The sequence below is a fragment of the Thermothelomyces thermophilus genome, chromosome 2 (assembly GCF_000226095.1).
Source record: "Thermothelomyces thermophilus ATCC 42464 chromosome 2, complete sequence".
NCBI classification, from domain to species: Eukaryota; Fungi; Ascomycota; class Sordariomycetes; order Sordariales; family Chaetomiaceae; genus Thermothelomyces; species Thermothelomyces thermophilus.
Genome location: NC_016473.1, coordinates 5,355,829 through 5,369,384, shown reverse-complemented (window position 1 = coordinate 5,369,384; position 13,556 = coordinate 5,355,829). Strand labels below are relative to the sequence as shown.

Genomic DNA, 13,556 nt, shown 5'->3' with positions numbered 1-13,556 from the left:
CACCCCTGTGTTGGTAACACAACGTTAGGGGTTGAGGCTTGGTTGGGGAGCCGTCGACGGCCTTCCGTTTGAAGGCCGTAAAAAAGTAAGCCTGTCTAGTCCAGGCCACCGCTTCAGCCCGCCACAAACATAGATTGACCTCGTATAAGGCTTTACGCGGGGGGTAACCGTTCAAGGGGCTGGGCTCGTTGCGGAGCACCGCATTCGGGCGTAACTCGCCCGGAGATGCAGTTCATGAGACAGTATTTGGCCCCTCTCTTCTGACCGTGCGGACCAGGGCGGATCTTCGACACGAAAACGACACTCAACGGACCACGCACTCTTCTTCGCGCGTTTGCTTCCGATCGCCGGCTTGAACGCGAGTCCTGTATAGGCAGTCGCACCAGCCCGTTGGACCGTTGAGAGTGCTGTCAACGTTGTCCAATGTCGAAGTCCAGTGCGAAAGGGAGAACCAAAAGACGTTCTGTCTCCCCCTAAGCCCGATCCAGACATAATCAACTAGAAGAAGTCTTTGAGACTATCATGGGAGACTGTGAGCGACTTCTTGGGCCAAATCAAGCTGCGGCATGGGGTAATGAGGGAAACTAACCGAAAACCATGCGCATGCACATCCGTTTGCGTGACCTACATTATGCTGCGAAGCAAACTGTCCGTCGCACCGAGCGGACAGCTTGCGAGGTAAGGGTTGCTCACCTGCGTCTATAATAGTCGCCCCCGTGGTACCTATCCCTGTCTTTCCCATCCCGTCGATCTCGATCGTGATCCCTACGATCTCGGCGGGGCCATTCCCTGTCGTCCCGGCTTCCTCCAACATCTTCCCGTCGATCATGTCGGTCATCCCGGTAGCGGCCCCCCCGGGGACTTAGGCTGCGCCGTTTCGGGTCACGTCTCCTGTTATCGTAACTGGGCTTGTACCTCTCCCCGTGAGTGTCCGGCGAGCGCGCATTTCGCCGGTTTTGTCCATCATCTTGATCGGATCCACGGCCTCTCCGCGCGCCTCTAGATGAATCATCGCCTTTTCCGTGCCGCCCATGAAAATCTTCCACTCCGTGGACCATCTTGTAACCCCTGTCGTCATCCGACTCCACATCTTCGTTACGGTACTGTCGCCGCTTCTCCAACTCCTTGATACCACCCCAGCCGCCGCCACCTCTCCTCGCGGCTGCCTTTCTGCGTTTCGCATTGGTCTCGTTCCGCCATGCTTGGCTCAGACGGCTCACACTCTGGCTAAAGTCGACGTGAATCCGGCGGTCGTCAATCAGGACTTGGTCCATCTTGGAATAGGCCTCCTCGCAGCTCTTCCGGTCTTCAAATTCGATGAAGGCGTACTGCAGGCTATCGCCGGTCTTCGCGTCCCGAATCACTTCGCAGCTGAGGATCTTGCCAAAACGGCTAAAGATAAGCTCCAGGTCCTCGTCGGTCGTGATCGGGTTCAGCTTGCACACAAAGAGCACGTTCTCCGGGGGCTTGACCTCGGCAAAGGGCAGATCTCCCATCATCTCAAGAGTGAGGGCCTGCGCAGCCGCTTCGCGTTCCTTCCTCCTCCTCTCCGCCTCGGCGGCTGCTTCCTCGTTGGCTTCTTCGTCAAGGAGCTCCTCATCCTCGGCGATGCGCACGGTAGCTAATTGTTCCTTGGTTGGAGGGGGCGAGCTGCTAGGCTCCCGCAGACCTGCCGGATCTGGGTAGGGATCGTCGAGGATCACGGTGTGCTTGATGCGTATGTCGACGAGGGGGTGTCCGCGGTCGTCGACGATGGCGTCGTTGATCTTTTCTAACACGTCAAACCCCTCGACAACCTTGCCAAAGATGGCCGCCTTGCCGTCCAAGTAATCTGTGTTGTCTCCCAGTGTCACGATGAATTGTGAAGCCGCCACGCGTTGATCCGGGTCGGAGGGGTGGGGTACTGTCGCCATGCTGACTGTGCCTCGCTCGAGGTGTTTGAGTTTAGGGTGAAAGAGTGCGGTGAAGGTCCGATCGGCCGGATCGCCTGAGAGGAGACCCCATATTGAAGTGCCGCCATCAGATTGAGGAGCCATGGGTCCGAGAGGGTCGCCAGTCTGGAAGGAGAACGACTTCTGGATCGAGTGTATCGGGGAGAAGTTGTAGTATTTGACCTTGCAGAGCTTGAGGAAACTAAACGTAGGAATCGTCAGCGACAACTGCGAACCGAGCACGGTAGAGAGTTACAAGCTGAAAAAAAAAAAAAAAAAAAAAAAAAAAAAAAAAAAAAAAAAAAAAAAAAAAAGGAAGAGCGGCAGTGACGAGCTTACTTACTTTTCGCACATTTTGGGCGCGTAATCGACGAGCAAGTCGATCACGATATCGCCCACGCTGGTTTCTAATAGAACAGACATTTCGCCGGAACTGACCCTTCACAGGGAAATAGGAATGTACCGACGACTAGAGTGTTCACCGCTTGTGAGGTTCTTAGTGGCGAAGGAAAGAAAGATGGTGATGATCGAGCCTGGGAAGAGCCAAGACCTGCAACTGCGATCGAGTTGCCTGTCAAGAGGCGAGTACAATCTATATAAGGATTAGGGTTGTACTAGCGTCGCTGAAATGTTTGTTACACGTAAGTAATCCGTACATACACGTAAGGTAATCTGTACCTCTACACGCAAGGTATGTGCCCCTTGCCATGCTCAAGTTCAGCTCCAATTATCAGGGAGTAAACACTTCCGTATTTGCAGACTACTCCGTACTTCGCGCACTTTGTCCCGGAGGCAATTCTCAGCTCAGTATTTCTTTTTTTTTTCCTGTTGTGGCTTTAATATTGCAAATGATGCGGAGTACGGTTTATGTACCTCCAACCAATGGAAGCTTAAGATCACGCCTCCAGCTGCGTTTTCCATGCCAAATGCTATTTCACGCTCAATTCGCCCCCAAAACCCGTTTTCCAGAAACGATGCCGTGTTTGTATGCCGTTGCCAAGACCTGGCGAGACAGACAGACGGAAGAAGTCCCAAACTCCGAAAAATGATGGATAGAACTTTCCAAAAGTGAATTACAAGACCCATAAGATGGTATCTGATAAATAGGGGAAGAAAACAATGGTGAAACCTATTGATGCGTTTCTGTGCGCCTGTTTCGAACTGAAACAATTGAGTCTTCCACTCACAAAAAAACAGTAATGTTTGGATACTCTCGCTCTCCCAGCGTGTAGGTCCGGGCCGTCCATCATTGCATGTACACAGGCACATGCACAGGTTTATACATACCATTTGTATGCACTACGACCCGGGGGCGCTCCGCCGGCGCCTGCCGCTCCGCAGCTCCCGCTCCGTGTCCATGAGCCGGCATTGGACCCACATGCGGAACGCATGGTCGCCACGCACCGCCTCGCAGTTGAGCAGCTCGGTGAGCGCGCGCTTCATGCCCTCGTTGACGCCACACAGCTTGGCCTCCTCGACCGCGAGCAGCTCGGCTGGGGATAGCGCAGCATCATTGTTGCTGCTACTGTTGTGGTTGATGTTATGGTTTGGGGGGTGGTGGTGGTGGTAGTGGCGGAAGATGCTGTTGCTGTCGGGGCATGAGCCACTCCTCTGGACGGGTAGCGAGAAAGCGTGTTGGGGGGACGAGTCGTTCGCTGATCTGTCGTCAGGCGAGCGGGATATGGACCTGCGCGTTGTCGGAGACACGGCCGGGCTCGGCGAGACGGGCGTGCAGATCGAGTTCTGGCTTGCTACTGTCGGCCGCAGCTCGTCGAGGTGCTGCCGCAGCGACTCGTGTTGCTCGTGGAGGAGAAGGTACTTTTGTAGCGCCAGGTCGTGGCAGTGGTGCGGGTGGTAAGGGCGCACCGAGGTGGTTGGGGGCTCCAGGAGGTTGTCCATTGTTATTATTAGGCTGACCAGCTCTCCCTAGCGATCGAGTTCACGTTCCTGGTCGCAGGCTGTAGTAGAGGCTTCCCAAGATCTGTTTCGTTGGACTTGAGAGCGCTGAGAGTCGAACCATTGGAGAGCGGATAGGTGATGTAGAAGGAGGAATGAGTAGCTGCCTGAAATCGGCGACCTATGGGCGAACTGGTTCGACCGAGGACTTATCACAGGCCTGTCGGGAAGAGATATGGAGGGATTGTGTGTCGAGTGGTCGAACTCTCGAGAAAGAGTGATCTTTGGAGCTGGCAGTTCAGGGGGTGTTTGTTGCCAGTTGTTGAATGTTTGCTCTGCGCACTCGGTGTCGGGTGGCACGAGTCGTTGAAGATAAGGTAGAGAAGGAGTTCGGGACGACGGAAACCGAGTCGAGTTCGTTCCGTGGTGGACCGAGCCCGTTTCTAAATTATTAGGGCGCCCTTTCTGCCAAAAAGAACGAACTGCTGCGGCTCGCGTTTCGATGGGCGGTCGAGGAGCTCCGCGATCGTCAAGCTGTCGTCACTCGTCTTTCGATAGAAGGTGTTGGTAGGGTGATAGGCAGGCTTTGGTGGAGACGGGATCCGAGATGGAGTCCGGGCCGCTGGAAGTTCGGTCTCGATATGCCGGGGATTGATGAATAGTTAAACATTGAGAAGACGCTGATCTTTTCTGTTGTTCCTGTGGCTGGTACTAAGTGATCGCAGAGCAGGAAAAGAAACTTGGAATATGATTCCGGTAGAAAAACCGCTCAGACGAAGCGAAACCCCCAGCTCGCACAATATCGGCGTCGGGTATCATCATCTCAACTGGCAGCACAACCTGCCGGAACGGGGAGCGCGCTGATATGAGGTACTTCGCACCTTTCGAGAAAGACAAAGGCTCATTTGCCGCCGGTAATTCGTAGTGGGGCCTGCCCCTCCCGTTATTTTCCTTTCGCCGTAAGGGGTTATCCTTGGAAATCTGGGCTCCGGGGGCGAGGTTACAGGGCGCTGCGCTTCACTCTCCCCTCCGTACGGAGTCCACTCTGCCTCATCTGCAAAACTGCGCCATGTCTTCGTCGCCTCCAATGAACGCCTAGCCGAGCTGCTACGGAGTCGAGGATGTAACGGTCCGGTCACGACCGCCAAGGCATCGAACATGGGCTAGACCGCCACGAGTGGGGTCTTCAGCATTTCGGGACTATGAACATCATTTGATGAACACGAAGTGTGAACTGCGGAGTAGTTACGGGGCACGGAGTTCTTGTAGTAAAGCACTGCCAACTCGATATACACTAGTGTATTCCTCTCTGTATGTATGTACATACAAGTGACCTACAGTGCCCTGATGATTTCCTACAAGTACTCCGTAATGTATGGTGAGATTCTGCCTCCATCGGGTTCGCACAGACAGTTGACAAGTAGTACTTCAGACTTTTGATTGTGATTCTCAAATGATAAAATTGTTGCAACAATACAATGTAACAGTTCCAATGTCCGAAGTATCAATGCCTAATCGGGCGCAGATGAGGGAGGGGATCGTGATCCCTTCCAGAAGGGACCCACTTGGCATTGGGCTGATGACGCATGGGGGCGTCAAAGAGGTAAGGATCTCGTTGAAGGGCGAGGAAGGTGTTCAAGATTCTCGAGACTCAACTCGTCACACCCCAACACTGATTCGGGGCGCTTTGGTTGCATCAGTCATCACGGAGCCAGTAGTGTGGCTGACCGAAGAGTAGTGTACTTGAGGGCCAAGAGAGAAGAACACGGAAAATTTATATGACTAGAGTTGGTAATCTCGCTGCCTAGTTATCAGCCAGCCGCCCTCCTTATCTTACTTTACTGTGGTACGATCTAGTCAATCCCTCCAACTTCTCCCATGGAGGGAAACTAATGCAAGCGCCAGCATCTCCGCTCACGTCTGTGATATCAATCTGATCGCTGGTGGGGTGCCTCGCTGTTGTTCATGCGGCGCATCATTTGCCCATTCAACGAGAAGTTCCCTCGAACGCCACGAAAAGACCCGACCACCGAACCAATGAATCCGCCAACTCCAGGATCTCGGATGAGAGCAGAAGTGACTCGACCTAAGTGAGCATGAGGAAAATGTCGGTTGCTCCATTCCGAACTTGCCCAGGAGTTCAGGCCCCCGGCTCGATCATGTCCATCCTCTTTAGGAAAGCATAGATTGATCCGGCGGGAATGTAGGCGTCATAGGCCTTAGTCCACCACGCAGCAAACGAGTTGGACTTGGGGACGGGCGAGGGAACGATCTTGTCCGACGTCAGCATGGCAATCTCGCCCGTGCCGTCCTTGAGCTCCTGCTTGCCCTGCACCTCGCCGAAGCCGAGCAGCTCGAGCACCCAGGCGCCCTGCAGCTCGGCGAGCACACCAGCCGAGACGATGGCGATGAAGCCGTCGAGCGACTCCGGGTGCCGCCTCGGGAAGGCGAACTCCTCGTCGGCCGTGTCGGTCGCCTTGTCAAGCGCTGCGCACATGGCGCCGCCCATGCCGACCCGGCCCCGCTCGATGTACTCGATGACCGCGTCCAGGCAGCACTCCACCATCTTGCGATTCCAGGGCCGGTCGCCCACCGTGTCCGAGATGCGTGTCTGAAGCGCGTCGTCGTTCCACTCGGCCCCAAACAGTAGCTGCGCCACCTCTCGGGCCACCTCCTCCACCGTGCGCGTGTCCTCCTGCCGGTGATAGCCACCCTTCTCGTCGTTGTCCGAGTAATTGTCGTAGGACGTGGTGGCCGGCGTCGCGGCTCCATCGTCGGGGTAGTAGTAGCTCATGGCCTCGTGGGATGGGTATGGCACAACGTCATCTTCATCTGAGTACAGCGGCGCCGTCTTCTCGTCGTCCATGAACTCCGTGTATCCTTGGTGCCTCGCCCGGCGGCGGGCTACACACCCAAGCATTGTGCGGACAGTTTCCATCATGAGGTAATTGAAAAGAGTTGGCTGTGCGGCGTGGAGAGCTGGGTGCTGGTGTAGCAGCGCGGACGGTGCAGCTGGCTGTGTCGAGGTAGGTTGTCTAGCAAAAGCCGAGGAACAGGCTGTTGCTGTGGGTTGGGGAGACAAAGGCCGAAACGAAGAAACGGCGCCGGCAGGATTATTTATCCTCTTCGGCTCTTCATACTATTTCGATAGGTTGCAGGTCTCTCCGACGCTCTGAGTACCAGAGTTGTTGATGCGCGGCTGCATCGCGACTTGCAGGTAGGTGATGGGTCAGTGGCGGGCTCGGGAAGCGTTGAGGGCGTCCAGTTCGCAACCTTTGCCCCCGGCCGCCTTTTGCGGCCCAGCAGTCCGAAGTGCATGAATGCCAGCATAAGGCCGCCATGGTTGATTCATGGGCGACCGCTTCGCCACTGCGGCGCAGATTTGTGCTGGATGTGTTTGCATTTGCGCAGTTCAACTTCGGCGCCCGCTTTGGCGCATTAGATCGACACGGCGAAGGTTCCCATGACGGGCAAACTGTTCATGATGGTTGGTCAGCTGTTGGTCAGGTCCGCTGGAAATGGCCAGACAGTCGAATAGTTGACAAGCCTCACAGTGCTGCGGAACGGGCGCGCTCCAACCCTCAACAACGTCGCAAGGATCCCGTGATGCTGGCCGTGCCTCGCGAGGTAGAGGCGGGGGATTCTGTTTGCGGCCCGGGCTGTCATGCACAAGTCGCCTGGGCAAAGAGTTCGCAATTGTCCGCTTCCTTTCTTACCCATAGCCAAGGACCATCAGGTTGAGGATGAGGAGCGGGTGGCAGGAGAGATTCTAAGCGATGGGACATAGTGGCACTGTACGGTAGGCTTGCCTCCCAACTAGCAACGCCAACGGAAAGATGGATGCGCTGCATAGCCGTTCAATTTGACTGGGATGGCGAGACAGGCCGAAGACGTCGGCGGCGTCACCGGGTGGGAGTTGCTTCGAGCGTGTCAGCATTAACAATTCAGCATCGTTTTTCTTTTGGTCTAGGACGCGGCCACATTATTCCTCTCCCCTCGAGCGGCTTGTCATGGACTCGCTCGGGGGTATTGCATGGGGCAAACAGAACTGATCAACACTGAAGCGGGTATCGATCACTGTATTCGTCGGTGGTCGCTTCAATATTCATGCTTCGATGCAGACCTCCTCCCAAACTCCGAAGCCGTTTGACGCCAAAGCAAATCAACAAAACCCTGGGCTCCGCGTCGAACTGCGCGCGGAAGAGGGTGGGGAAGAGAGCTGACGTGTGAGCCCAGACAACACCTAGTCATCGGGCGTGCCAGGGCGGCTGCCCTTGTACAGGACGGTCCGTTGCCCGCCGTCCTCTTCCTCGTCCTCCCTCCCGAACTTGGTCATGCTGAACTCGGGTACCCTCCGTGAAAGCGGCCGGAGAAGGCCACCGGGATTTTGCTTTGCCCGGCGGGCCCGCTCTGCCTCGCGTTCCTGAGCAGCAAGAGTCCGTTCGGCCTCGTCGTCCAGACAAGTGCCCTCGATGCTGAGATACCCGTAGTCGCCCGCTAGACCGACATCGAAGTTCTTGATACGGAACCGCAACTTGCCACTGACCTTCTTTCCTTTCTGGTCGACCCAATAACCTGTGGTATGGATCTGCTCCACAACTTGCAACTCCTCGCCATCAAGAATGTCTGACTGGTCCTCCGGCTCGCCCTCCTGGTCGGGTGCGGGAGACGCGTTGGACTTGACGCCGCCCTTGGCCAAGTCAACCCACTTCCAGCCTTTCGGCAAACGCTTAGCCTCAATGCTGGCATTGAACTTATTCCAGCAGACCACGCCGATATGCCCCTCGCTCTGGAGTTGCACAACTCCCTCCATCCACTTGCCACGAGACGGGACGAACAATTGGGCGTCGAATGTCAGCCAGCCGAATCCGACGGCATACTCGTCAATCGAGTGCAGCAAGGCCGGGGTTTCGTCGGTTGGCGGGTGAGTTAAGCTCGCCTTAGCCGGTCTGTCCGACAGATTGAGGTTGGAGTAGCCGAGGAGTACACCACGCAGGAGCGGTGAATAGTGGTTCAAGAGCGGGTCGAGGTGTTGGGCGGCCACGTTGGTCAGAGGCTTGTCGAATCCGACGGGAAAGAATGGAACGTAGAGCGAGATCGTCTGTGTGAAAAAGGGGAAGTCGGCATCCGCTGGCATTTCAGCAGCCGATCCTGAAGTCGCCTCCTGGAGGGTTGTTGCATTCGTGGTAGAGCTCTGTTTGCTCTTGCGCTTCTTCTTTTCTTTTCCTTCTCCATCTGCCTCGTCCAAATCCTTCTTCGGCATCTCTTCAGCCTCTTCAGATTTATGCTTTTTGGACTTCTTTTGCTTGCGCTTCTTGTCCGACTTGCGCTCCTCCTCCACCGGCGCCGTTTCCGGGGTGTCAACCTCCATCGCCTCAGGCTCGGGCTGTTCAGCGTCCTTTACATGTTTGCCGGACGTTTTGCGGTGCTTCTTCGGCTCTTCTGACACCGTTGGTCCATTTTGTCGTTCTTCGTCCTCCTCCTGTGCCTTCTGCTTCTTCTTCTTCTTCTTTGTCAGCTCATCGGAGCCTAACTCGAGGCTTGCGGGTTGCTCTGCCCGTTCCTCGGCATCCGTGCCCTTGGTCTTTTTTGACTTTCTCGGCGTCTCTTCTACTACGGCAGCATCGTCGTCCTCCCGCGCCCTCTTCTTCTTGTGGTCCGACTTGGCTTTCTTGTGCTTCTTCTCGTGTTTCTGACTGCTTTCTGTTACCGCATCGTGCGAGCTTTCGCCCGCGTTTGCAGACATATTGGGAGGAAGAGCCGCTCACTGATGGTAAGAATCGTGGGCTATCGGGCTGGGCTGTCGGTTTGTAGTTTCCAAGACTGGAATCCACGAGCTCTTCGCAAAAAAATTGTTGGGTTGCCTGCCGGAAAGCTTACATTGGCCAATGGGAAGCATGAAATCGATAAGCAGTGTGGACTCGCGACAACCCAACTTGTGTGTACACTTCGTAGGTCATGGTAGGTAAGGGAGCTTCTCAAGCAACGAAGCACAACAGTTCAAATGCTGTTGGGAGTTTGTTGCTGATTGGATTGCGAGCGCAGATTTCTTATGTATCGAGCTACCACATTTGGGGCCCTTTTGGTTGGCATTCTGGGAGCCTTGTTCCACACCTTGTAACCTCTGGAGCGAACTTTCCGCAACTGTGGGCCCGCAGATACCTTCGTCAATCTGAAGGTCAATGTCACCTAATCCCAAATGTAGCAGTGCCCAACAAGTAAAGAAGACTATGATTTGGGGTATATACGCCATAAAAGGGCGTCTGAAGCCTCGATTTGGGTTCCAAAGATCTCGTGTTAGTGTGATCGGGCAGAAGTGTGAGCGCAAAGTACATGAGACTCGCGACCCGAAACAGCAACCGATGATATGCGCAGCTCTGGAAGCAGGCGGGGTCCGAATGAGGGGCATGTTTAATGGTGCGCCCTTCGCAATCAGATGAGGTCTTCAATCGTTACTTTGTCGTGATCACCCAGCCCTTCTTTTTTGTAAGACCTCTTTCATTCCTCTCAGAACTCTTCTGCACGTTGTGAGTCTGAATTGGACAACTTCGAAGCAATTGCACCTAGACTTTGCTCTTTTCGCTACGCAACGCCAACCTTTCTTTGCCTCTATCTTGTTAGAGTATTCGGTCTTCAAGTTCAGATGTCGTCATTCGCAGCATCCAAGATTCTCATCTTTGGCGGCACGGGCACCATTGGGCGGTACATCACGTCGGCCCTGCTCCACGCCAAGCCCGCCTTCCAACAGCTGGTGCTTTTTACATCACCGAATAGCGCGAAAGAGAAGGCCGCGCAGCTGGACAAGTGGAAGTCGGAAGGTCTCTCGGTCATTGTCGGTGACCTCACGTCCGAAAGCGATGTCAAGGCAGCTTACACCGGCGTGGACACGGTCATTTCGGCCGTGGGAAGAGGCGGCCTTCAGCACCAGATCAACCTCTTGAAGCTGGCCGAGGACTCGGAGAGCGTCAAGTGGTTTCTGCCCTCGGAGTTTGGCACCGACATCGAGCACAATGATAAGAGTCCAAACGAACGCCCTCACCAGCTCAAGTTGCAGGTTCGCAAGTACATCCGCGAGAACCTGAAGCGGGTCAAGGTCACATACGTGGTGACGGGTCCGTACTTCGACATGTGGGTGAACGCCGGTTCCGGTCTCGAGGCAGCCGGCGGATTCCTTCCCGAGCAGAAGCGGGCATATGTGATTGGGGATGGCAACGGAAAGGTTGGATTTTGCACAATGCGCGAGTAAGTCTTTCCAAGTTGGCCCTTGCGTTGACCAGCAACTCGACTCTGACCAAACCAAAACCCACAGCGTCGGCAAGTTCGTGGTCGCAACGCTCAAGTCCCCGGAGGTGTCCTTCGGCAAAGCGCTCAAGGTGCAAAGCTTCGTGGTAACACCCAATGAGGTTTTGGCCGAGTATGAACGGCAAAGCGGCTCGAAATGGGAGGTGATCAAGACATCACTCGACGATGTCCGGGCATTCGAGGCCAAGTTGTGGGATGAAGGCGAACCCCGGGCGACGCTTGTCACGCTGCGACGGATCTGGGCCGAGGGAGGCACCCTATACGCCCAGAACGACAACAGCGTGCTTTCGCCCCAGCTAGAGGAATTGGACACCCTCGAAGTTGCGGTCAAGAAAGCGCTTGCGGGGGGTTACAAACAGGACACTTTTTAAAGCGGAATGAAGCAACCGAATCAGTTTAAATGATGATAACGAAGCATTGGATAGTTAGCGAGGATATGCACTAAACAAGGAATATCGGAGCTTCCCCACGAGATGCTGTCAGCATGCAGCTGCGCCGCGTCATTTGCTGGTCCAGCCTAGAACAGCTGTCCCGCAGCGACGGGACCGCCAACAACCCGGAGCTTGGTGCTTTTTTGTGTTCTCCGTTCAAGCTCTCCTCCATTCGGTCTGCGCGCGCGTTGATTCCAGGATCGCCTCCATCAACAATAACCCTAATTTGATAATGTTTGTCAATTAGCGACTTAGCACTAGCAACAACAAGCAATCGAGTTCCGTTCACAATGCCTTCCGCCATAGGAGATGTCACTCCCTATCTGGTAGTGCTCGTAGCAGTGGCTACACTGGGCCCGCTCCAGTTCGGCTATCACCTGGTGAGACGGGTCCCTCTATCTCTCAATTTGGAAGACTTCGCCCAGATCAAGGCGGCCTTCTAACGTCATGTCTGACCCCAGGCCGAATTGAACGCGCCTCAAGATGTCCTCACTTGCCAGAAAAAGTCAGTGTCCTGGAAAGAGAAAGTGCTATCCTTCGGGTCCAGCGAGAATTCCAGCACAGCGACAGACTGTATTCCCATGACCGCGGCGTCGTTTGCCGCCATTTCGGCCATGTTTACTGTCGGCGGATTGGTTGGCGCTCTGGCCGCCGGCCCGTTTACCTCCCGCCGCGGCCGCCGCCTCTCCATGCAGGCCACGGCTGTCTGCTATCTTGCCGGATCCGCCGTCGAGACGTTTGCCGCGTCGGTTGCCGTCATGATCATCGCTCGTTTTCTTACCGGTATTGGAGCCGGCGCAAGCACCGTGATCGTGCCGCTGTACATTAGCGAGGTGGCCCCGCCCTCAAAGCGTGGCTTCTTTGGCGCTTTCACGCAGATCAGCATCAACGTTGGAATTCTCTTCACCCAGACCCTGGGCTATTTCTTGAGCCACGACAGCTCGTGGCGGTGGATCTTCGGCACCGGCGTCATCGTTGCCGTGGCCCAGACCCTCGGCCTACTGATCGTCCCGGAAAGCCCGTCCTGGACGGCGAACGTCAAGGGAGACATCGCCCGTGCGCGTCGCGCTCTCCAGCGAATTCGAGGTAAGAACAGCAATATCGACGAGGAAGTGGAGGCCTGGGGGGCCGGCGACGGGAAACCGCCCGGAGAACGGGAGCGGCTGTTGGCGGGGGAAGACACCGAGGCGACCGAGCGCGGTGCCGGCCTACTATCTCCTCCATCATCTTCTGGCTCGCGAGCCTCGAAGGCACACTTGGGCTTCGTGCAGGTTGTCCGTGACCCGCTGTATCGGCCGGCTATCACTGCTGTGGTGGGCATCATGTTTGCGCAGCAGCTCTGCGGCATCAACTCCATCATCATGTATTCGGTGTCGCTGCTCAACGACCTTCTTCCCATGAGTTCGGCGATCCTGACCATCATCATATCGGTCATCAATCTCGGCACAACCATCGCCGCGTCTCCGCTTCCGGACCGCCTCGGCCGCAAAACCTGCCTCCTCGCGTCCATCATCGGCCAGGGCTCGAGCTCCCTCGCGCTCGCCCTCTCGATCAGGTTTGGGTTGAAGATCCTGTCGGCGGTCGCCGTTCTGCTGTTTGTGGCTTTTTTCGCCCTTGGTCTCGGTCCCGTGCCTTTCATCATGGCCTCGGAACTCGTCGGGCCGGAGGCCGTGGGTGCGACCCAGTCGTGGGCGCTGGGAGCGAGCTACATTGCGACCTTCCTCGTCGCCTATCTGTTCCCCATTGTCAACCAGGCTCTAAACGATGCTCTGGGCGGTGCGGGGTGGGTGTACTTCATTTTCGCGGGCTTTGCTCTTCTGTGGGCCATGTTTGTCACGAGACATGTGCCTGAGACCAGGGGGAAGCGGGATGTGGATGAGGTATGGGGGCGGGCAAGACGTACTGACTGACGTTGGTGAGGCGTATGGTTTGTTCTGGTTTATAAGCCAAAAAATAGGCCAGGTTCCAGAAACCGGCATGCTCATCTGCTAGGGTT

At 55.7% G+C, this 13,556-nt stretch overlaps 5 protein-coding genes across 5 annotated transcripts; 1 reads left to right on the top strand and 4 right to left on the bottom strand.

The window, feature by feature from the left end:
- Positions 1–523: 523 nt before the first annotated feature.
- MYCTH_2303035 (uncharacterized protein) lies at positions 524–2,523 on the bottom strand. Its single transcript, XM_003662381.1, has 2 exons — positions 2,275–2,523; positions 524–2,133 (listed from the first exon to the last, which is right to left on the bottom strand). Exons 1-2 carry the CDS (start codon positions 2,352–2,354, stop codon positions 690–692), a joined length of 1,524 nt encoding a protein of 507 aa, XP_003662429.1. The 5' UTR covers positions 2,355–2,523; the 3' UTR covers positions 524–689.
- A 582-nt stretch (positions 2,524–3,105) lies between these two features.
- MYCTH_2303034 (uncharacterized protein) lies at positions 3,106–3,920 on the bottom strand. Its single transcript, XM_003662380.1, has one exon. It carries the CDS (start codon positions 3,828–3,830, stop codon positions 3,231–3,233), a length of 600 nt encoding a protein of 199 aa, XP_003662428.1. The 5' UTR covers positions 3,831–3,920; the 3' UTR covers positions 3,106–3,230.
- A 1,650-nt stretch (positions 3,921–5,570) lies between these two features.
- MYCTH_2303033 (uncharacterized protein) lies at positions 5,571–7,030 on the bottom strand. Its single transcript, XM_003662379.1, has one exon. It carries the CDS (start codon positions 6,763–6,765, stop codon positions 5,968–5,970), a length of 798 nt encoding a protein of 265 aa, XP_003662427.1. The 5' UTR covers positions 6,766–7,030; the 3' UTR covers positions 5,571–5,967.
- Positions 7,031–7,917: 887 nt separating this feature from the next.
- MYCTH_2303031 (uncharacterized protein) lies at positions 7,918–9,712 on the bottom strand. Its single transcript, XM_003662378.1, has one exon. It carries the CDS (start codon positions 9,571–9,573, stop codon positions 8,071–8,073), a length of 1,503 nt encoding a protein of 500 aa, XP_003662426.1. The 5' UTR covers positions 9,574–9,712; the 3' UTR covers positions 7,918–8,070.
- A 589-nt stretch (positions 9,713–10,301) lies between these two features.
- MYCTH_114678 (uncharacterized protein) lies at positions 10,302–13,544 on the top strand. Its single transcript, XM_003662377.1, has 3 exons — positions 10,302–11,069; positions 11,137–11,455; positions 12,022–13,544. Exons 1-3 carry the CDS (start codon positions 10,471–10,473, stop codon positions 13,468–13,470), a joined length of 2,367 nt encoding a protein of 788 aa, XP_003662425.1. The 5' UTR covers positions 10,302–10,470; the 3' UTR covers positions 13,471–13,544.
- Positions 13,545–13,556: the final 12 nt, after the last annotated feature.